The sequence below is a fragment of the Gavialis gangeticus genome, unplaced genomic scaffold (genome assembly GCF_001723915.1).
Source record: "Gavialis gangeticus isolate Ggan-Ray unplaced genomic scaffold, GavGan_comp1, whole genome shotgun sequence".
Lineage (NCBI taxonomy): Eukaryota > Metazoa > Chordata > Crocodylia > Gavialidae > Gavialis > Gavialis gangeticus.
The window spans coordinates 49,669,172-49,693,194 of NW_017728993.1; the positions used below are offsets into that span (position 1 = coordinate 49,669,172).

The following is a 24,023-nucleotide window of genomic DNA, read 5'->3' on the forward strand; positions in this document are numbered from 1 at the left end:
CCACAGTACAGCACAGTCCTCCAGTATCTCACCCCTTCTTTTAAAGATGTTTGGCAATACTCAGAAATAATTCACTGTTTTACTTGCTATCAGTATGAGTTTCAGTTATTTCAGTACCTTCGCATTCTTTACATGTATAGATCCATTAAATACTTATTGATTTGAATAGCTTAGGCTAGCTTGCTGATTTCAACAGGCTCTGTTGATGAAAACAAAACTATATGAAAAGAATGAAAATGGACGTTAATATTTTAGTTTCTTACAATTGGTCCAGGTGGGCCTTGTGGGCCTTCTCCTCCTTTTAAACCAGCTGGGCCCTAAAAAAAAGAGAGAAGCATGTTACACTGAGAAAAATGAAGAAGCTTTACATCATAACATATTTAATAGGAAGGATTTTAAAAACTTAAGGGGAAATGACTTAATATATTAGCACCATTGGATGAACAGCAGTTGAAATTTGGCCCTTACAGATGTTCATTTGGTGTTCTCCATGGACTTTATTTTCTGACCAGAGTGAAAAACTTACTGTAAAGAAAGGCTTACTACATTGTCTTCTTGGTTGCTATGCAAATACTGTTTGCCATAGTTCTCATCTGTGTCTATACAGTACCTGAGCTCCTGGAAGGCCTCTTTCTCCTGGAAAACCACGAAGACCTGCTGGCCCATCTTTTCCAGAGATGCCTTGAGGACCTGGATCACCCTGTGAAAGCATATTACATGGTAATAAATGAAGAAGTTTAAAAAAAAAATGTATTAACTCATGTGTAATAACATGCCAAATTCTGGTTAAATGAATGGCAAATAATATCCATCCACCTAATTAATCAACCCTTCCATCCAGGTACTCCACAGTCCCCTAAACTTAATTTATGAGTATCTTAAATTTATACCTAAGTTACATTAACTTGACTTGAGTACAAATGTACCTGTGGCCCCATTGTACAATAATAAATATGTGGCCATATGCAAACCACTCTTTTCCTCAACTATTGACTCAACCCTACTCTCTGTGAAGCCAACAGAAAATTTTCCCTTCTTCATTGGGAGCAGGAGCAGTACTAAATGAGAGCCTTTAATTTTGGCAAGCTGCTAAGATGTGCTCATTTGTGGGAAATCTTGTTGTATTCTATATCTGGTAGGGACATAAAAAGTATATGTTTGCAAGCCCATTTATCCCATATATCACCTCAGCAACCCACTTTCAAAAAGCAATATAATACCTTAGCGCCTTCCTTCCCTGCAGCACCTGGAAGGCCTTGTTCACCCGGTGGGCCTGGAGGACCTGGGTGACCTCTTTCACCAATTGGGCCAGTCTCACCAGTAGGACCCTAAGCACAATAATAACACCTCAGTCATCCTGAGCAATTTCAATACTTTTTTTTTTTATTGGTTAATCCCCAATCTTCTCCTACAACAATTTTTTTCAAGGGGCTCCCAGTATGTGTTATGGAGCACCATTGCCATTAGATAGCATGAATTCCTCATCCTCACCTGCAGGCAAAGTTGTCTTGTGAAATATTCTTGCCTTATAGCAAATCTCAGAACATATCCTTTCTGTGGATATATTTGTGCATCTTCCACAAAGTAAAATCCTGACCCTGCTCCACAGTTACTGAAGGCCCCAAACTCAGCATTGCTCAGATCTGGGGACAGCTTATAGAAAGCAAATGGAAGCCTGACAAAGCAATGTGCCATTGGAAGCAACTCAAATGAGTAACCCAAAATAAGAAATACAAATAAAACCTTGTGAGTTTTTAATTAACCAATAAATCTCACCAAAAACCCAACAGATCAACATACAGGTTTCCCTCAATTTATGTGGGTTCTTTAGATGCGAATTCATTCTTATGCAATGAGTATATTTAGACCCATAATGTGCAATATGAGAGGTAAATTCACTCTTATGCAATCAGCATAGATCCCCGCCCAAGCAGGTAAGTCTGTGGGGGGAGGAGAAAAGGCTGTGGCCCCATTCACCCCAGCCCTGGCTGCAGCAGCCTCAGGAGCAGCTGACACCAGCTGCCTGCACCAGGGCACAGCGCAATCCAGAAGCAGAGACGAGTGGGGACAAGTGGAGCACAGTGCAGCCCAGAGGCTGCAGGCAGCTGGCACTGGCCACTCCCAGGGCTGCTGCAACTGGGGCTGGGATTAGTGTCACTCTATTCCCTCTGCTTTTCTGCCTTGTGCAGCCCTGGAAGCGACACCCCTCTCCCTGTCCCTTCCCTAGTTCCAGCCTCACTCCCTCCCTCCCTCACCGCCATGGGGACCTATCCCTATTTGTTACATTGCAAAGTGGGTTTGGCTTTATGCGAATTCGATTTATGCACCATTCTCTGGGAACGCATGTACAGCATAAATCGAGGGAAACCTTTACTTTCATCTCTTAAGAGAAGGCCAAATAGTACATTTTTTCTTTCTAAAACTGGTTGAAATATAGGGTCTTGTTATGCATTATTAACTTCCACTTCTCACTTATGTAAATGACAAACTAATATATAGTGGAGAGCAAGTCCTAGTGTTTTATTTTTTATAGAGTTGTTTGGCAATTGCTAAATTTGCTATATGTAAACTGGTAGTGCTACAATTAACAAGATGATGAAAAAAGGTTCTATATAACACTATGTAAATGGCAATAATTAACACTAGACATAAAACAATCTGCAAGCATTATTATATAATTAGATGTCTATTAGAATCTATACCTGGGGTCCAACAACACCACCTGGGCCTGGAGGACCAGTTTTTCCTTGAAAACCCTGAAAATTAAAAATAATATATTTATAGAAAGACACACTGAGGTACAGAGGAAGCAAAATCATTCCAATGAGGAGGCGAGATATAAGATCTTTGTAGGGGATCATCCTCTTCAAGAATTAATACTGAGGTGTCTATTATTCCTGTTTATACTTCAATGTGAAATAGTGATAAATCTTTCCAAAAAGTACCATTTCCTATCATTCTGAAGTCTGCATCTATGGTTGTGAAGGAATTCCACTCAGTTTCACAGATCTCTGTCAGCTAAATTGATTAGGTGATTCTGAATGCGTGATACTGCTGAGACTCAGCTAAAATACATATTTTTACACATATTCATTTTGAATCACAAAGCCAAACTTGACAAATGATTATATAAAGAAAGGCACAGAGGGGATTGGGGAGAAAAGAAAAAAAAGAAAATTGAATGAAACAGAGATTCGGAAGTGCTGCATGCTTGCATTTTTTAATAGAGCTTGGAAGTAAAGGCTGAATGTGATAAAAGGAGTGAGTAAGAACTTGAAATGACAGAAATCAAAAAGAGAGAATGTACATTAATATTAATATTGTTGGGACAGTTTTTTAGAAAGTGCCATATTTTGCTGCATTTCCTGTTCCTTCTCAAGAGCTGTATAGGTAGTTAGAAAATTCTCTGGTATCTTCACTTTATTTGTCCACAGGTTTATTGGTGCCATTTAGGCTCAGAATAGATGTTCCATTCATCCCTGGACAAGCTGAGCTTCCACTTGTCCCAGAAGAGAACTATCCTGGGCCTGGCATGGACAAATATCACCCTTTTAATCAGGGTTTAGTGAGCAAGCTGAATGCACTGCCATGTTTCTGCTATTGATTCCATGATGAAATCATAGGGTGACCATTCAGACATGTTTTGAAATGTCCTGGGGTAAACTGTTAGTACTTCTTAACCCATAAGTCTTTTTAGGACATATGCCAGGACAACGAATATGTACATCTGAATGAGCACTTGGACCTGGAATAACTTGGTATATCCTGGGGCAAATTTGATGTCTGTTTGTAGACTTAGAAACAACTCAGCATTGGAAGAGATTCATAGCTACACAACCTAAGGACAATGCAGTCTTTGCCTTACCATGCAGAGGTTCTAACATAGTACCCACTATAGGCATCAGGACTCTGTGTCTTTCATCCCTCTCTCTTTTTTTTCTACTATGTATCCATAAGAAATCCAGATACAATCTGATGCAATACTAGTTGTGGCTTTGGGGGCTTATATAGAAGTGCTGCTTGTGTAAGAAGAGAAAGGAGTGCTGAACTCGAGCCATATTCACTGAAAATCCCTTGAAAACCGCTACTATTCACAGCTTTAAGAACAGTGTGTTCACTAGCATTTAACTATTCCATCAAGCATGTATATAAGCAAATAGAGCATACTCTCATCTGATTTTTGCAACAATTCCTTAAAGCTGAATAAATTGTAGAGAAGAAGAAAATACTAGTTGAAAACAGCAAGGCAAAATGGTTAATTTCTACAAAAAATGGAAAATACTAAACTGGAGAGGTGCCGGCTAATTTGACTACTTATGGACCTGATGCCTCCTTATTAACATCAGATGACTTCAGCAAAACTTAGAAGTCACTTCCAAGGAGATGAATATTATTTTTTTCTTGACTCTAGATTTGTCATTTATTTAGAATATTAGTTTAACAGGAAAAATTGAAAACTTTAGAAATCCATTATAAATGACAGAAAGAGTCTACAATATTTCTCATTAAAATGTGGATTCCCCCTTGAGCCTAATTCCATAATATGGATTTGAACATAGCTCCCACCAAAATTAACAGATGCCTAAGGAAAGATCATAACTTTTGCTTCTTAGGGCCTGATTCACCATTATAATGCTATGTTTCCTTTAGTAGACAATGGCTTTTCAAGAAGATGGATTTTTTTTTCAGTGAGTAACAACAGCAACCAGAAAAAAACATTTTTGGTTAGTATTTCCTTTCAAAACTGGCATAAAAGCACTTCCCAGATACAGCAAGGATTGTAAAATGAGGCCACAGTGTTGGAGACTATAACTGGTTACACAGGTGGAATTGTTGCACTGCTTGATATCGCACTCTTCTGTTTTTAAGGGAAGAGCAGAAATTGTCCCTGTAATTTGTCAAAGAGGATTCCCCAGACTAATAATTTGCCTTCAGCAGCCTCAAAATGGCTTCCAGAATTCTGAAGCTGGAGTCTAAAAGGCCTTCTGCACATTGACAATTACTACACTTTACTGTATTGGTTCATTCAAATCTTTATCCAAATCCTAAGAATTATATACAAATCTCTCTGGCTTGGACTAGGTCCTTAGAAGCTACAATGGTAGATTCCTTAACCAATTCCAGTCTAAATGTTTTTTTTTTTATTTTCAACTAAATCTCCATGTTTTATTCCATTAGTCTTCAGGAGTGTTGCAACTTAAATGCAATGCCCTTCTGGAATGTATCACTTGCCTAAATAGATGCCCTTCCAGCAAGAAATCCCAAACAATTCTGCTTTCCTGGTCCTATCAGTCTTGATTCCATTTTGCTAAATTGTTAGGTTTCAAGTTTTGTTCTGCCTTATTACATGGCACTTGATGACAAAGGGAAATACTATGTTGTTTCTGACAGATCTTCTTCAAAGTATTATGCTGCCTCTAACTGTATCGTATTCTTATGCTCAGTGTGATGCTAATAATAGGGCAAAAGAAGAAATCATCTTATCCTTAATTATAGAGATAAATCATGTTGTCAGATGTGGATTTTTAGTGTTCCACAAAGAAATACAGGTATGTACCAAAAACATCATCTTTCCCTTGATTCCTACGATTTTAGCCAGAAAGCAGCCATCCATTTCTTCTTCTTGCCTTTTTCTTTTTAAAAATCACAATGAACTCAGCAGATGGACAACAGCTTAAAACAGCAGAATCAAGTTACTTACAGTTTCACCCCGCTGCCCTGGGTGCCCGGGCAAGCCATCTTTTCCAGGTGGCCCCTGAAATTTAAAAAAAAAAAGAAAAAAAAATAGATTTCTTAGTTATTTCTGGTTCTGGAAAGAGTGCACCATTTGGGCCCAATTATATGTCTGACTTTTTAAAATATGCTTTCAGGACAGCATTCAGGACAGCTTTACTGATTTGATAGCTATTTGATATATTTTTTCAATATTTTAGTTTTCTGTTCACTCTGTAATTTGGAGGAAAATTATTTATGTAATTGTGGTGTGTGTGCGCGCGCGTGCAAATGTGTAACATTTCTAAATTCACACCAAGTCCCTATATTTGCAATCTTGTTTCCTGTTCCTATACCATAAGTTAAAGCAAGCTGTTTTAAAGATAAGCTTTATTGAGAAGTTTTTCCCTTGGCAGAGTTCAGCATAGGGAGAATCAAAAATGGCAAAATGATTTTAAATGCATACATATTGTGATAAAGAAATCAAAGGTTTTTTTCCTTTAACTCTTATTCTTTCTAAGCAGAACCAAACTCTAGGATCAGCATCATTAGGGAAATGCATTCTTAGCATATGAATTTACCTGCCCTGGACAAGGTGCGAGGGTTAAATTCGTTTTTGGTATCTCCTGGGCAAACATTATACTGTGCTTGTGTAGGGTTACCATATTTCCAATTCCAAAAAAGAGGACATCTGTCGCACGTGAGGCGGGGAAGTATATGACTGTGAGGGGCAGTAATACGTTGGAGCCCTGGCCCTGCCGATTCCATTGCCCCTCAATCCCAAGCCAAAGACCAACCCCCACTTTCCACCCCACAGCCCTGCTCCTGCCCCTCACTTCCGACCCAGGGACTCCTGGCTCTGACAGGGATGCTCACTCCTAACCCATGGCCCCCCATCTTTACTAGCGCCCCCCACTCCTGACTTGCAGCCCCCTGCCCTGCACTCTGGACCCACAGACCCCAGCTCCTCACTTCCAAGCCATAGCCCCCTGCTCCCTCTCCTGGCTGCTATCTCCCCCACCCCCCTCAAACTTTTTCCCACAGTGGGCTGCTACCTACAACTCAGCCTCCTCCACAAGTTGCAGTCCCAGACCCCATGGTGATCAGATGCTGCTGGCAAGAGGAATAGATAGAAAAAGGCAGGTGCTAGGATCCTGGGGGTGCTTTCTCTGCTGAGGCAGAGAAACTAAACTGAACTTGATAGTCACTAGGACACTGGAGACATCTCCTCTGCAGCCTGGCAGCCTCACAGTTCACTACTGCACCCCAGCACCTGGACAGCTTCTCCCAGCACCAGTGGGCACACCACCCCCATCATACAGCTGAGCTGACCAAAATTCTGGACATTTGACCATATTTAACCTTCCCACTTCCCCAGCTGGAGATCGGAGGATCAAAAAAAAGGACATGTTCAGGAAAACCCAAACATATGGCAACCCTATGCATATGGGATGGAAAGGATAAAGAAAAAATGTGTGTAAGATTCCACTGCCCTTGCAACTACTACTTAGGGAAGATAACTTGAGTGGGGGTGTGCAACTTTTCTGACATAACATTTTCCACAGCAAAGAACCTAAGGAAGTTATTATGTTAAGATAGCAGGGAAGGCTGGGATGCCAGAGTTGGTGTACAGGTTGTTGGGACCTCTTTGTGTGTTATCAAGACTTTGGACTGCAATCTTGTTCCACAGAACAGGTGGGAAAAATTCTTTCAGAATCACATGAACTAGACTTCCATCCATCCTCTGTTCTCTCTCAGGAGTATTAGAAGAGGACAACCTACTTCTGGTTTCAGTGGAACTAAAAACAGAGTAAATTTCTATAGACCAAATGTATGATACCATGACAAAGCAGGCACTACATTTTGAAACAATAAAAAATAAGCCAGATCAGTAGACTTACTTTCCATCAGGAATAGGCTCTTAAATTAATATTGTATCCAGCAAGTGAAATATTTTAAATTAATGTAGACATTTATTAGGTGAAATGTAACAGAAAGAGAGACAACATATGGGTGATTCTGTTCCACCTTGCTCAGATCCCTAAAAAACTGTTAATACAAAATATATGTAGGTCTTCCTCTCCCTTACTGTTTTTTTGTAATCTTAAGGGTAAAATGATGCTGTCTTACAAAACTGGGTGCATTAACAAATTTTCAGAGACTTGAGCAGGGCGGAATAGAATTGCACTTAAGCAGTTAAGTCCACTCATACACCTAATAGGAGGAACACAATCTTGCCAAGCGTGTATGCCTCCTTGGTGCATATGCATTCAGAATGAGTTTTGAAGAGCTAATTATGGGAAGTGATTTTATGTAAATGAGCTGTCAAGCTCATACTGGTGCTGTTTCTGGCATTTCATTCGTCTTCCTTACATGCAGTACTTTTTAAAAAAATGTTCAAATCAGATGAGCTTTAAGGATGAATCCAATGCAGCAAACATCTTGTATTATTAGGTGGTGGTTAGAATGCATGCAAATGGATAAGGTTCTTTTTTTACTTTTTATAAACATAACCAAAAAAAAATCTGCCCTCTATGAACCTGGAAAGACTTAAATGACAAGTCACAACAGAATGAGCACTGCATTCTAATAGATTGGTAATCTGCATTTTAAAAATAAGTATGTAAAGGGTGGATGGATATACATGACAGACTCCAGCAGCTTGGGGGGGGGGGAAGGGGGAGACTCTCTCTGATAAACAAGCTGATAATTTACATTTTAATGTACCCCTGAGTATATATTTAATGTTAGTAGCAGAAAATGTTGATTCTCTGGATCATGGTGTATGAATAAGAGGTCTAGCTAGGTGCCTGATGAATCTGCTTATACAGAGTCCTGAGACCATCACACCAAGACCTTTGACTCATATGCCTAGGCAACAGTACGCAGGAGTGGAGGCTACCTAAGACCTACCATCCCCACTTTAGATGACTGAAACAATCTCAAGGCCAGATTTAGTCCAGACATTTAGTGCTACCATGGTTGCAACTTCTGCCACAAAGCAATAGGTAAGAATTGCTGCTGACTGCCTAATCCCTCAGTGAGGGTGCATTTCTGTTAGAGTGATGCCATCTAGCCTTTCTCCAACTAAGGAGTACCCACAAGGCAATGGGCCTAGGATTTTGAGACTCCATACACTCTCATTACTTTGGAGTTTGCAATGTTGTAGTATTTTATAGGAATTACCCCACCACACAGACCCGCCACATTACCACCAGGCTCTCCAGTCAAATGAAGTTTACAGTCATACTCAGGACTAATTTATATTAAATGCAATATAAAAAAATCCTAAATATAAACTAAAATATTAATATGATCCATTCTCAGATACTTCTGTCTACAATGGGAGTCCTTTGTTCTTTCCTTTCCTTCTAACAAAATATGTGCTGAAAAGAAAAAAAAAAAAAATATATATATATATTTTTTTTTTTTTTCTTTTCCTCTTAAAAAAAATTGGGCAAAAAAAAAAAAAAAAATATATATATATATTTTTTTTTTTTTTCTTTTCCTCTTAAAAAAAATTGGGCAAAAAAAAAAAAAAAAAAATATATATATATATATATATATCTGAAAACCAAAAGGGAATTCAGAGTTCCTGCTGAAACTTCATCTTCCCCTAATTTTGAAGTGCAAAGGTCTTGCAGGACTCCCACTCCCAGTTCAGTACATAAATATTACATCTCTTATGAGCTGCAACAGTTAGAAACTAGACAATCTCATTCAGTGCTTTGAATATCTAATTTCTGTAGGGTTTTACCACAGCCTTAATGGTACTTAATCTTAAAAAAGATTTGCTTGTTTGCAATCTACATATTCTTCCCCAGATACATTATAATTAATCAAGTCTAAGATATTTGTGACAAAATGTAACATAGTTCAAATATCAACTTCAATAGTCTTCTATGGCAAATTATCTGCATAATAATTACGTAACTTTTAAAAGATACTCACAGGAGGTCCCTTTGGTCCTGGGAATCCAACAGGTCCTTGAGGCCCTTGTGGTCCCTAACATGAAGATAAACCAAAAGGTAAAGTATTATTCCTGAGGCTGTGTCATCAGACCAAAGAGCTTACTTCAATTAAGTTAGCTCATGAGTTTTATAGATAAAATTTGGACACAAAGATAAGGCCAACTATGAATTTCACATACATATTGCTACCAGCAATTCAAATACACACAGGTTGATGGGATTTCCTGTATGACATCATGCATGACATGTAGTCCTTTATCACATCAGATGCAGTTGCACTTTGCCAACTGTTTGGACAATTTTTCCAACATCTAGCAATATCTGTAGAATAAGAAGAATTCGAATTTTGTAGCACTAAAAAACTATGGGTGCAGACAGAAGTGACAATTTTTCCTGGGTCTGACCACAGAAAGCAATGTATAGCTGTGGCCAAACACAAGTGCATGGCTGCACACCACTTCAAAAATGGCTGATCTGGTGAAAATCTGAAACCTTATTGCGTGAGGGTTCAGATGAAGATGTTTCAAATCACAGTATCTTCTGTAACTTCTGTCTGCACTGCCTCCTAGCCTGTCACTGTTTTCAGAATGGGAGAGTGGAAAGGGAGTGGAGGGAGTTCAGTCTGGGGTTTTTTCATGTCTCCTGCTGGAGGGTGGGGAGGATATATTGAAGGTTCCCTGAGGTGGGGTCGCTAATTTACCCACCCTGTCCACCAGTGCTGGCTGAGGAACCCCTAGAATGAGCTCCCTGTGCTCTTCCCCCCCTCCCCTTCTGAAAACAGAGACAGGCTCTCAGGCATAAGGGGCTGTTGCTGGGGGAAACCAGATGTACATGGCTGTCAGCAGCTAGATCCACACCCCCCCTCCCCCGCCCAGAATCAACAGTGAACTTCTGTTTGATCCAGGGGATTGTTGTAATTCAGAATGCTGGACTTCTGTCTGCACCCTACACTCTTGAAAGAAAGTTAGCAACACAGAGGGCACATCTCTAAAAAGATGATACTTTATTGCATACTTTTGGAAAGTTTGGAAAAATAGTACAAAGAACTAGCTTATATGATGGTCAATTTTAGAAGCGCTCACTAAAAAGTAACTACACCTTTTCCATTTGATCACTGCTGGGATTTGCTGTTAATAGTCTAAATGGGGCCCAGTTTCACACTGTTTTAAAGACTTTTACCTGTTAGAAGACATGCATAAGGTAATAAAGCAAGAAAGCAAGCAGAATCCTTTAAGAAAGAAAACAGAGAACCCTTGTCTTATTCTATGTGGCTACACAGCAAAAATGTGTATCCAAGTCATTCACTTGTCCTGCTCTACATATCATGCTGCTGTACAGTTTTACTAGATCAGCTTCAAAATATGCTAGAAATTTCTGCTTAAAATGTCAAGTAAAAATCCTGCAAAGAGAGTCCGCCATCTCCTGTGAATTATGACAGCTTTCTGCTCTTGTGGTAAGGCACTAACTGTCTTAGAGTCCCTTTGAACCTCATTAATTACAACCTGAAATGTAAGGAAATGCTGACTTAAAGCCAAAAGTATGGCTCCCTCTTGCAGTGGGAAAGTGTTGTGTGTCTCTCTGTAAGGAAAAAGGCTCTTTGTTTAGGAGCAGACAGAATTTGGTCTTAAGTGAATCCAGTTCCCGTGCAGAATTTAATTACTATTTATTAGCAAATAAGACTCAACCATGTGGTTTGATTACCCAGAAAATGTTCCACACCAGAGTTAATATACATTTTCCTTGATTCTATAACACTATCCACATTCTCTAGTACATCTCCAAAGTCTCTTTATACACAGTTATCCATAGGTTGAACCTTCAAACCTCCCCCACTTTAATTATACTCCATACTGCATATTACTGGATTCACTTTCCTGTATCATATTCAGAAACAGCAGAGGAGATTTCAGTTGCCTACAAATCAGAAGCTCTTAAAAGTGGGGCAGTTTAAGAAGAAAAATATTAAACTTGGTTCTCCTAAATATGAAACAAATTGATTCCTCTCTAGCATTGGGTTAAAAGCAGAGAACTTGCTGTACTCAGCCTTGGTGAGGCCACAGCTGGAGTACTGCATCCAGTTTTGGGCTCCACAATTCAAAAAGGATGTGGAGAAGCTTGAGAGAGTGCAGAGGAGAGCCATGCACATGATCAGAGGTCAGGAAAACAGACCTTATGATGAGAGGCTGAGCCATGGGGCTCTTCAGCCTGGAAAAGCGCAGGCTCGGGGGTGATCTGGTGGCCACCTATACGTTTATCAGGGGTACTCACCAGGATCTGGGGGAACGTCTGTTCACCAAGGCACCCCAAGGGATGACAAGGTCAACCGGTCACAAACTCCTCCATGACCATTTCAGGCTGGACATAAGGAAGAACTTCTATACTGTCCGAGCCTCCAAGTTTTGGAATAGACTGCCACCGGAGGTGGTTCAAGCACCTACTTTGAATGCCTCCAAGAGACATTTGGATGTTTATCTTGCTGGGAACCTATGAACCCTGCTGACTTCCTGCCCCTGGGGCGGGGGGCTGGATTCGATGATCTTCTGAGGTCCCTTCCAGCCCTAATGTCTATGAAGTCTATGAAATCTATGAACTCAAAGGCTATGGTCAAGAAATGGCAACTAAATCCCTCCCTTACTTCGATCCTCAAATCCTGAGGTTTTCTAATGAAAAAAGTTTGCATTTTTTTTAACTCCTAATATAGACTTCAGATTTCAAGTCACTGGGCTCACGGTTCATACAAACAGGAACTACTTGAATACTATCTTGTTGTTAAATTTACATTTCCTTTTTTGTCATTAGATTTTCTTTAAGTTATCCATAGAAGAAAGACAGTTAACACCTACCAGCTAGTAGCTGGAACATTAGTTTCACCTTTACTCACTCTTCGTTCTGTGCCCCATTTTGGAGCATATGGGCACTCCGAATGAATGATCTGTAAGGGTCACTCTCAGATGAAAGGGTATGCCTGTTACATTTCTCCTTTTGCTGTAACTAGTTAGTTCCTCTCATGGATGTCTCTTCTGCTGTGTCTCATATCTGTCTATTATTTCCTTCTTCACTGTTCACTCCTCCTTGATCCAGTTCCTAGATCTTTGCTTACCAGCTCCATACGGAGGACTCTATAGCTCCTTGCCTGGCCTTATTCTTCCTCATACTCACCATCATTAAGTCTCCTGCTCCACTCATTACTCCCTCCATTGTGATCCCCAACTGTCTTTCATTCTAACTTCTAGATATTTCCCATTTCACTACCCTTTACACTCAGCTCTGGACCATGACCTGAAAACCAACTCCTCCCTATTTCCTCCACTGCCTAGTATAGTGCAGGGCAGGAGATGGGGCTTGAAGCCCTGAGTTGAGAGGGGACTTGGAGCCCTGGGCAATGGACTGAAAAGGAGACCCCAGTGTTAGGGCACAGTGACTGCGAGCTTCAGTGGGGAGTGAGAGTCTCATGTGAGACTCTGGAGCTTGGGTCCCAGTGTGAGACACTGGAGTAACATAGACGCCATCTGTGAGGCATGGGACATGGTACAGGGGAGGTCAGAGCCATGTATGTAAACCCTTGGCATCAGGGCAAGTAAATGGATAGCCTCCCACCTTATTGTCATCATTAGATTGTATCATCAAAGGTGTGGCAGAAAAAGTAGGCTGGCAATTCGTCCTGAAGCAAGTAGGTGGGCCTACAGTTAGACTGGCCCAGGGACACTCACTTGTTACATACAGCCCTCCCTTTTGTACTGGCTCCCATCTATCATTCTAATCTTTGCCTCACTGCCCAGCTCTATCTTACCGCTTCCCTCTGTTCCAGTTATTCTCCTAGTTCATCAGCCACTCTGTTAAGCTTTTAGGTAAGCATCTCCTCCAAGGAACTTTGATTTGAGTTACAAGACAGATAAAGGCTCATTTAAGAGAAACCATCATTCACATATATTTATAATTCTTTTTTCTTTATATATTTAATGGTTTTCAACCAAAAAGTTTGCCATCCTTTTTGAGAGAAGAAATTGGACATCTACCTTTCCTTTTGCATACAGTCATGCATATTTCATAATAGAAATAGATGTTTCTTAGAAGCTGACACACACTGTCTGAAGTTAGTAGAGATGAGACAAACACAGACACAGTGGAAAATTCCCTGTGGTTGTTTCAGTTCTTGCAGACACTTAAGCAGTGGAAATTCAAAATTTCTAAAAAGCAGCTTCTAAAGAAAGCATTTCCAATTCTTCCACATTCTCCTGATCGCAGATTCATCATATACTCTTGATCTGTAGCCCTTATCCCAGAAGCCATCCTTACTTACACTCACTTTTTCTGGTAACTAAGACATTTATTTCAGGCACTGCTCTTACTAACTGTTCACACATTCCCAGGGAAGATTGTTTACTGTTGCTCAGCAAATGCTACTAGTCCAGACATCCCCCCCAAATAGTGTAGCAGATAATATGGCCTTAAGCATTATTCTACGCTGCTTAAAAAAACGACATCTTGAGCATGTCTACACGAGATGCTGACTGCACAATAGCCTGATACTACTGCGCAGTCACATGACAAAAAACAAGATGCAATGCTACTGCACAGTACCGTCACAAAAAAGGCATTTGTTGGCACTACTGCACAGTAACTCAGGTTACTGCCCATTTATTTAGTACCTGTTTATACAAGTACTAAATAAATGGGCAGTAACCGGAGCTACTTGTTTATACAAGTACTAAATAAATATGCAGTAACCACTGTACAGTAGTGTCACATGTAGACATGGCCCCTGATCACCTTGGAATTCAAGATTCTGGAGGTCATAGAGAGAACAGAAAAGCTAGCTAATTGTGTTCCAGCTCAGAATTTTGTCCCTATTCAATACAGCACTCAAACATATGTTTGATTTTAAGTATTTAATACATGCTTAAATGCCCAGCTGAAATGTATATGGCAAAGATTTTTTTCTTTTAAATTAAAAGGCAAACATTTATGTGCTTCCTAAAGTAATATGGAAACAAGCCACCAGAATGTTCATTTGGAAATTAGGAAAGAAAGAAGTCATTTGGCTTAAGCCACTTTAAAATACCTCAAAAAGCATGTTCATTTAGCTGTTGGAATTATATTTCTTGTCCTGAAGTTAGAAATCAATTTTATAAATATTTTCCATATATGCTGTTGAACAAATAGACTTAGCATATTTGACTCTGTATTGACTGTAATGTAGTAAGAAGCAACAAGTATACAGAAAAAGTGTTAAAGGGAATTCTTAACTAATTAGGATAAAAGAATAAGTTTCTAATGGAGAGGGAAGGGGTGAGGGCTTTTGAAAACCCACGAATCTACTGGAGCTGTGTTGAGGATGGTAACAGAGAGCAAATCTCAAAATTATCAGGGATACACAACCAAAAGTCCACATGGTTCTTTTAGCCTCTTGGGGATACAAAACTAATAGCAAAAGAACAAGCTTCTAGCTTTGCAGGAAGGACAGCATTGTCAAGAAAACCTTTCTTGTGTCATAGTGTGGTGGCCCAAATGCTTCTAGTCCAAGCCAAAGAAATACAAAGACAAAATAAAAATATTTTTTTAAAAAAGGGGGGGAAAAAAACTTCAAACATAAGTGGCTGGAAAGAATTATCTAACTGAGGAACAGTTATCTAAGTGACATACCCTTTCGCCTGGTGGTCCTGGGGGGCCATCATTGCCTGCAGTGCCCTAGGAAATCAAAGAATATTTTTTTCAAGGGTAAATCTTACATTTTCCTTATGAAAAAGTACTTGCAGCAAATCAGTTGATAGCATCTTACAATTACCTTAGGGCCTGGTTTTCCAGTGGGACCTCTTGGGCCTCTTGAGCCTCGTGGACCCTATATATTTGACACAGGCAAACAACAAGAGTTTTCAGGTATGAGAGCACATGTGAGTTGCATCCTTCTTCACAGGGCTGCAGAGGTGACAATTTATATGCAAATATCAGCATTCCTTTGAAGACACAACATAAAATACTTACTGTTGGTCCACGTTGTCCCCTCGGACCGGGCTTGCCATGTAAACCCTGCCAAAGAAAGCCCAAACTCATCATCTTCATAGGATCAAGTGCTATTTTATCTTTTAACTATCTATTCTGCATTTTAATTGAAATAAACAGGTTCTTACTAAAACCAATCATTTACCAATTTCTTGGGATATTTTCCTTTGCTTCAAGGTTAAATTCTGCCTTAAGTACTAGACCATATTAAGGAAGGTATGAAGGACTAAGCCTAGGGCCGTCCCTGGGGGGGTGGTGAATCAGGGTGACTTCCCTGAGGCCCATGCTTTGGGGAGCCCCACGGAGAAAAGTGAAGCGGCTGCAGCAACTCCACGCTGTCACTGGCTTCACGTACAGCCACTCAGCAACAAGCCCCCAAGCTGAATCCACCACCAAATCCGGCACTTCCAGCTGCTCGCCACCCCCCTCCTTCCCACTCCTGAAACCGCCACCAGCTTCCCTTGCATCCGGGAGTGGGGCCCCACACAGGATGATTTGCCCCAGGTCCCGCACCCTGCTCACGTCTCCTCTGACTAAGCCAGAGACTAGAATCCTGAGAAGAATTCTGGAACAGCCAGAATTCCTCCTTAGATCTCCCTGGGAACATGCCCCCTGTGCCAACCTTAATACCCCAGAAATGCTTCCACTGGCAAAGAGGAAAGGGCAGATGTCACCCCTTCAAAGTAAGGAGCAAGGACTATTATCCTTCCTTATAATGATCGCATCATTTGCATCAGAAGCACAAAATTACTCCAAAAACTGGACCTTCGCTTGTAGTTCCAATATATTTTTCATAAATATAATACTACGGGAAACACTTTCCTTAAGCTAGGCTTTATATTAAATTTGCAGTGAATTTACACATGAAGAAGCTTTAAATTCAAGGAATGGTTTCCCCTCTGATTGAAAAAGGTTTGTAACTGCTATTTGTTAAAACCTGAATTGCAAACTAAAAAACAAAAAGCAGCAGTGACAACCCCAAAATGCTGTTTTAGTATGAAATTCCCTCTCATTTTAAAAGTTAAATGCTTACTTCAATTGTTTTATTTATTCTGATCTCACACCACTTTAAACAATAAAGATGTTAGTACTATAGTACTACTGGGGCTGAAGGTTCTTAGAGACAAGGATTGTCTTTTCAGTATATGTGTGCATAGCATAATGCAGTCCTGACCTATGATTATGACCTTAAGACAATTCTACCATATACAACTGTTACATACAAAAGCTAACTAATTGTATTCCAACATAGAAGTTTGTCAGTAAAGCACTCAAAAACTTTACTAACTTAAATGTGTTTTATACATGATTGAATGCCTAGCTGAACTGAAAGCTTTATGAACACTTGATGAATGTTTAACATTCTTAGATTTCATATTTTAAAGTCTTGCTTTGAAGTTACATCTTCAACTTTATTAAGTTAACTTGCTGATTAGGAGACTGTTTTAATGCTGCTTTATCCTAAAAGGATGGTCTGAACATTGTTCTCCATTCCTTGTGGCTGGTCACAATAATAATATGCTTTTGTGTCAATGAAAACAATTACAAAAAACACCCCAGAAGCAAATGGAAAATTCAACTGCCTCTCATAAATGATATGTTTAAAGTGGTGAATCTGTACGTGTGTTTTTATACTGCTAAATAAAATGGATTGGTAGTCACATTAATGACATACATTACTTCAGTTTAACTTAATGCCACACTGTGCTGTCATGACCTATGAATTCCAAGTCATCCTTTCACTTCTAATAATTTCATCAGTTTTCTAACAACCTGACCGGCTACATCCAGTTGAACTTTACGGACAGCAGTGCAGTGATCGTTCTAACCTACATCTCATTTTTACAGTAGTTGGAGACCCTGCAAAATAGATTTCCCCCCACCTACTTCAAATAAACAAAGCAGCAAAAGCTGACATTTTGCATTTATTTGATAATAAATATTTGCTCTTCATGCTGCTTGCTGTATTTTTTATTTTCAAAGCCCAGGTTATGACATGTTTTACTTCTAGTAAATCAATGCATAGAAAATTAAAGTTAAGTTCCCTGGAGTGTACACTACAACATGACTTGATAATCCACAGCTATGGGAAAATAATCCTTGCCATTGGTTCATTCAGTCCACTGTTCTCTCTCTGATAATAAATGTCTGATAATAGATGCTTCAAAAGAAGCAAGATCTCTACCCCCACCACCTCCCCCCCAAGTACAATTATGGAATAACCTACCAAAAAAAATCTTTCTGTGCAAGTTTTAGAGTAGTTGGGTTGATGCCTTGAAGTATGAGGAATCTTACAGATTTTGGTAATATTTCATGTAGCTATAAAGTCTGTTTTATCTAAAGAAACACTTTTTGCTTGGTTTAATTCTGTCTCACTATGATATCGTGTAGTTGTTAATAAAGCATTTAAATAGTTAATAAAGCATTAAAAAAGTCAGTATATCATACCCTTGCACCTTTCTCTCCATTGGCACCTGGGAATCCAGGGAAACCAGTGGATCCCTATATGGAAAGGGAATACAAATATTATAAAATATCTAAGGGAACACCACAGTACATTTGGTATTCATTCTGGATCTAAGGCTGATTACTAAATTGATGCACAGTGTACATCTAGTTCAATGAAAATCTCTTTTAATGGTACCATCTCTGATTTATATCTATAAATTAACTTACCATGATGCCTCAAGTCCTGAATGCATTAAAAACATCAACATAAACAATAGATATTATATTTCATAATAATAAATAAGAAAGGGTTTAACAAATCTGCATTTTTTTTGTTAATAGTAGGAAAGAAGCATCAATCATTGCTAGAAATAACTTCATTATCTCAGAAGAAAGAGAAATGATCCATTCTCTGCTGCTTCACACCTTGTGTAATAATTTATACTTTTTTAACTTTCGTGCAATAAAGTTGTTAAAGAACACATCAAAATGTAATTACAGTATTCACTTTGCACAGTAAGTGACCTATCAGATTTCAAAGGGGTGGAGAATCAGGAAACAGTTTTTCTTTACACTGAAGATAATGTTTCTGCTTCTCTAATTAAACAAAACCCTGAAACTGTTGGATTTCTTTTGGATCATTCGCTACCATCAGTTGATGAAATTCCAAACTGGTCCATCAGCGTTTGGTATTTTATTTTTGTATCCAGGACCAAGGTCAAATGCTTTCCTGAGCTTGTTAGACCATACACCTGGTATGTGTTTAATTCACAATGCTTTTTGGAGCCAATTTTACCTAAGAGAATGATGTGACTAGCATCCTGTCTGGTTACCTTTAACTCCATAGCATGAATGGTCAGGGATCATTTACAGCAGAGTTGATTTAGGGCAGCCTCCAAAGTGGGACTGAAACTCAGATCTCTTAATCTTCAACAAGATATGTTAACTCCCTTTCCACTGTGTCCCATATTCCCAGCATTCCAGTTTGTAAATCCGATTTCATTTCAGGATGACAATGTATTGTCTCATGCTGGTATATAAGAGTGGAAAATTGCTTGTTTCTATTCCTGTGTTCCAATCAAAATTGGGCCACTGGATACTGTTATCCAATTAATCTATGACGTTTGCACACTGATTATACAAACTTGTACAAGGTGCAACTTTAATTAGCCTTGGTCATAGGTCGTTTTAGTTCCAAAGGCAAAAATACCCTTTTTGTGCGTTTAACAGATAGTATTTAGTGAATGTTAAGGGAATATTTGATATCCTTTTTCTATAACTGCAACCATTCCTTCCACCACAGCAATATGGTTAGAGACAGAAGAAATGACATGAATTAACATGTACAGCTGCTTCTAAGGATATTACTACCCTTTCCTCTTTTGTGTTTTCCTCTGCTTTCCAAATAATCCTTTCCCTTTTTTGACTTCTGCCCTACAATTCTGGAGCGTTTTGTTGTCAGCTGCTACCATGCCAGTTCACTATGACCTGATAAAATTTACTTTCAACATATTAAAATTAAAAGTCATGGGTCATTCTGTCTGTAAAAGTACGAGACACATTCTGCACACGCTTCTTCCTGTGTTAAGCTCATCTTTGTGTGTACAACCAGTTACAATTTTTTAAAATCACCTTAGCAACATGTTAAAAGCAATCTAAAACACTGGTGTCCAGAATATAAGAATTACTTCTTCTCTTTTCAGTTTTACTTAATATCATTTTCTGTCACTTCTTTTCTAAGATTTTCAGGGTTCACTTTCAATATATTTCATTTCCAACAAATCATTCCAGCTACCCACTAACTGGATTGTCTTTGGAGTCAGATAACCCTAGAGGTGGTGCTTTTAGTGAACAAAGCAAGAAGGAACTTTTTGTGTTTTAAATTATTTTCATTAGATGTGACTTCAGGGAATGTAAAATCTGAACAATGTCTAACTTTGTCTCAAGACCCAATGTGCCCATAAAATCTTTTATAATTACAAGGGAGAAAAATAGACACACTCATAAACTGTTCCAACATTGGCATCAGAGGCTTAGCTATAAATATTTCATATGTGCAGTACACTAAGAACTTCCTGCAATCAAGCTAATGAGGAAGGACTACATTGGAGAAAAAAACAAAGTTAAAATGATCTTATAAATGGCAGGAGTCTAAGAACTGCACAAAGAAGTAAAGTAATGAAAAGCAAAAAGTGACAGAAAATAATCACCATGAACAAGTGGTGAATATTGGGACAAGACTTATTTTCTTTAAACAGCTATTCTGGCTTTCATGTGGGCTTTATGCTGACATAATTCCTTATGTTGATTTGAACCTGACTATAGATGAAGACTATATATTATGAAGCCCAAAATAGCCCCCCAGACACTTAATGCTTAGTAGCTGTTATGACTGTTGTTTTTAAATCTGCTTGCTTAAACTTCTTAGAATAGGGAACAGTGAATCTAGCTTACAATCAAATCAGGTTTTAACATGGGGAAGATTTAATATAATGAAATTCCTGATGACTTCTGTATTGAGAAAAATCTGTCAATTTTCTTTGAAGTGTACATTTTATTCTTTTTTTTTGTTTTTGTTCTTAGAACTGAATAATGTAAAACCTCTTTCATGTTAAGACTTTTCAAAAGAGAGTTCTGATGTAAAGGAGAACAAAAAGAAAGACTCAGATCTCAGACATTTGGGTTAAAAGGCAAAAGGAAGGAAAGACCTGTTTATCAAGGTGAATATTCTTCATGAATACTTCCCTTACACCGTACAGTCTTTTTCATTAACAGAGCATTCAGTGAATAAATATTCTTCAGAGAGTTCACTTAGGTAAAATGAAAGGGCCAAAATGTAGGCCACAGACATAAAAAACACTTTACTTAACCAGCCTGGAGGTATTATCAGTTCAAATCTGGAAGCTAAAACACATCCAAGAACTTAGACTAAAGCAAAGCTGAATATTTTACTGAGGGACCATTCAGTTCAGCTAAAAGGGCTAAGGGTATCCTTAACTATATTGTGTCACATCTGAGAAGCAATTCAAAGATAAGACATCCGTGTTCAGCCCCTGTCTCTCTCCCCTCCCTCCGTCCACCCCCCATTCTCCTCCTCCCACCCCCAGAAATGTTCTTTAATTTTTTTTCTTTCTTTTTTATTAATTTTGAAAAAAAAGGTTTCTGAAAGATATTTAATTTAATTAGCTTAGTCCACATTGGTTCTTTTCTCAAACCTATACTAAATTAACCCTTTGTAGTATATATTTTACTGTTAGTAAGTCCTCATAAATAATTTAGATAACAGACCAGTTAATGTATATTTTTCAAATAATTTACCTTTGGACCTTGTCTTCCTGGATAACCTGGCAATCCTGGAACACCAAGTTTACCCTGTAATAAAAATATAGTTCGAAGTAGTTTACACATTGCTTTAGATGTAATTATTGTCTTCTACAACATATTATTTACTAGTTTATGAGTTTTATCATCCTGCCAAATATTCTGGCTTTGCTCCCAAAACCTCAATATCAAGGATAAAATCTTAATAGTATTAAAGTAGATGGAGTTCTCTGGTGATTTCAATGATGTCAAGGCATCATCCCAGGGGTCTTCCTAGACTTTAACCTACTGACATTAAGAGCATTAAGATACTGCACATCTTTTAACAGTGTTACCATGATAACATGGCCATCAGTGTTGCTGGGGGGGAGAGGGTTGTTTTTTTTTGTTTTCTTCTTTTTTTATATGTCACTGAAAAAAAAGAAGATTGAAGAAGAAGATTGGCCTTTGAAAGGTCTAAACTGAACCATAAGTTGACATATCATTCCTCAATAATAATTCATAGAAATGAAACATGATGTTATACTCCAGCAATGATCTGGAAAAGATAGAAATTCCTACATGGAAACTAAAATTGTTTATTCCTGATGAAATAAAGACTTATTCTTATGTAAATGGAAATGTATATAATTGTATTCATGGAGGCTTATAGACGCTTGCTGACAGATGCTTTTAAAAGAAGAGATCATTTGCTTATAAAGATAATCATCACACTACTAGTTAGATTTTAATGTCACGTTAAATCTAGCTGCATGCAATAAATGATTTGAAAAGTTTCACAGAATGAATTTTTTTTATCAAATCCTGCTAAAGTTACTAAGACTGTTGCCTCCATGTTCAATGACAGCAGGTGTGTCTACATGAGACACTACTACATAGTGGTTACTGCGCATTTATTTAGTAAGTGTATTAGAATGTACTAAATAAATGAACAGTAACTGGAGTTACTGTGCAGTAGTGCTGACAAATGCCTTTTAAGTGATGGCACTATGCAGTAGCCTCATAATTCTGTGCAGTAGCTTATTAGCACTGTCTGTGTGGTGACACTACTGTTATTAGGCTACTGCACAATCAGTGTCTTACTTAGATGCTCCCATTAAGACCAAACAACTTTATTTTGTTCTTTATCTAAACTCCTGTATACTTGCTTCTTATCCTTTCTTCAGTATCTTCAGCATTTCATTATATGAGCATATTCTACCACCTGGAAGAGGGTTCCAGTGAAATAGAACCATGTGAAAGCTGGAAAGAAAGAAGGACCACCTTGGGAGTTGTGCAAATTAAGTACCCTCTACATGCTATGAAGCTTCCAATGAATGGCAGGAATGATGCATGGGATAGTTTCGGTATCCCCCCACAGCTCTAGAGAAGTATACAGGGCTCTTTTCAATTATTTGAGTCACTGGGCTGTAGCACCACCTTCAGAGGTCTTGTCCAGCCACTCCCTGCTATGAAGAGTAAGGATTTTCCCTTCATTCACTGAGCACTAGGCAAGTCCCCAATACTCCCTCTCATTACCCCCCCACCCCCAAGCTGGTGTTTGATTTGGGATCTGCACCATATGGTATCATATCTATACAAATGGAATACAAAATTCAGAGGCTTATTTAAACTAAGCTAACAGGACTGCCAACTCCAACAATTTTGCCAAAACTCTCCTGGTTGCTGCTTTCCTTAAAGTTTTGAAATCTCAGTCCCCAGAGTCATGAAATTCTGTGAGAACTTCAGATTTCAATAAAGCCTTTCTAGACTTTGTAGTTCAGGATTACAACTTGAAAACATGAAATACTGACAAGGCCCCAAAGCAGAAAGGAGATAAATTGTCCCAAATTCCATAGTTCTTACAATATGATGATTTTAATGTAACTTTAGAAAGCAGTGGATGGGCTATACTGCAAGTATCTTTGGACTGTGCAATCATCTAGAAATCTAATAGGAACAATATGCCTTCCTGCAAGAATCCTGGAATATTTTTGCCAGGTCAGGTATACTGAGACTAGCTTTGCTTGGTACTGTATTTCAGTGCTATCAGAACTGGTTGAAGGCAGAAAATACAGGAAGATTCTAACATGTTATAGTAGAAACTTGGGGTTCCTATACACAAGCAGTGAGGCTGCTCTGATGCACTGTAAGTACAGCACGTCACAGAGATTCAATTAATCAAGTCTGCTGAAGCATGGTAATTACTGTGCCCTAGCAGATTCCAGTGTCATATGCATCAGTGTCCCCTTGCTGAAAAATGGCGATGGAGGTTCTTTAACTAAAGCTTGTTTGATGAGCTTTAGTTAAAAGTGCTCCCATCGCCATTTTTCAGTGCAGGGATCATGATACATGTGATACTCTAGGCACTTTAATTACAGCAGCTTTTGGAGCTGCTGTAATTAAAGCATCCCTGCCCCCACTCTCAGAGCACATGCATAAATGCCCTAATTTCCTATCCTGTTATAAAGGGATTGAGATTCACTGATCCCATTACAACTGAATAAAAAGTGATATTCTGATCTCAACTATGCATATGTTTATGCAGGAAAATAGTTCTGGACATCCCTTTTTTTTTTTTTTTTTTTTTAA

General features: G+C 38.7%; 1 protein-coding gene across 2 annotated transcripts in view; it reads right to left on the minus strand.

The window, feature by feature from the left end:
• Nucleotides 1-24,023, minus strand: part of COL11A1 (collagen type XI alpha 1 chain) — a 334,641-nt gene that overhangs the window by 134,014 nt on the left and 176,604 nt on the right. For both annotated transcript variants that reach the window (XM_019501723.1, XM_019501722.1), the window contains exons 31-41: nucleotides 21,450-21,503; nucleotides 18,132-18,185; nucleotides 15,666-15,710; nucleotides 15,469-15,522; nucleotides 15,327-15,371; nucleotides 9,664-9,717; nucleotides 5,702-5,755; nucleotides 2,703-2,756; nucleotides 1,221-1,328; nucleotides 611-700; nucleotides 264-317 (exon numbers count right to left, since the gene is read on the minus strand). In XM_019501723.1, the coding sequence (XP_019357268.1) occupies nucleotides 264-317; nucleotides 611-700; nucleotides 1,221-1,328; nucleotides 2,703-2,756; nucleotides 5,702-5,755; nucleotides 9,664-9,717; nucleotides 15,327-15,371; nucleotides 15,469-15,522; nucleotides 15,666-15,710; nucleotides 18,132-18,185; nucleotides 21,450-21,503 (666 nt within the window). The remainder of the gene's footprint in view (nucleotides 1-263; nucleotides 318-610; nucleotides 701-1,220; nucleotides 1,329-2,702; nucleotides 2,757-5,701; nucleotides 5,756-9,663; nucleotides 9,718-15,326; nucleotides 15,372-15,468; nucleotides 15,523-15,665; nucleotides 15,711-18,131; nucleotides 18,186-21,449; nucleotides 21,504-24,023) is intronic.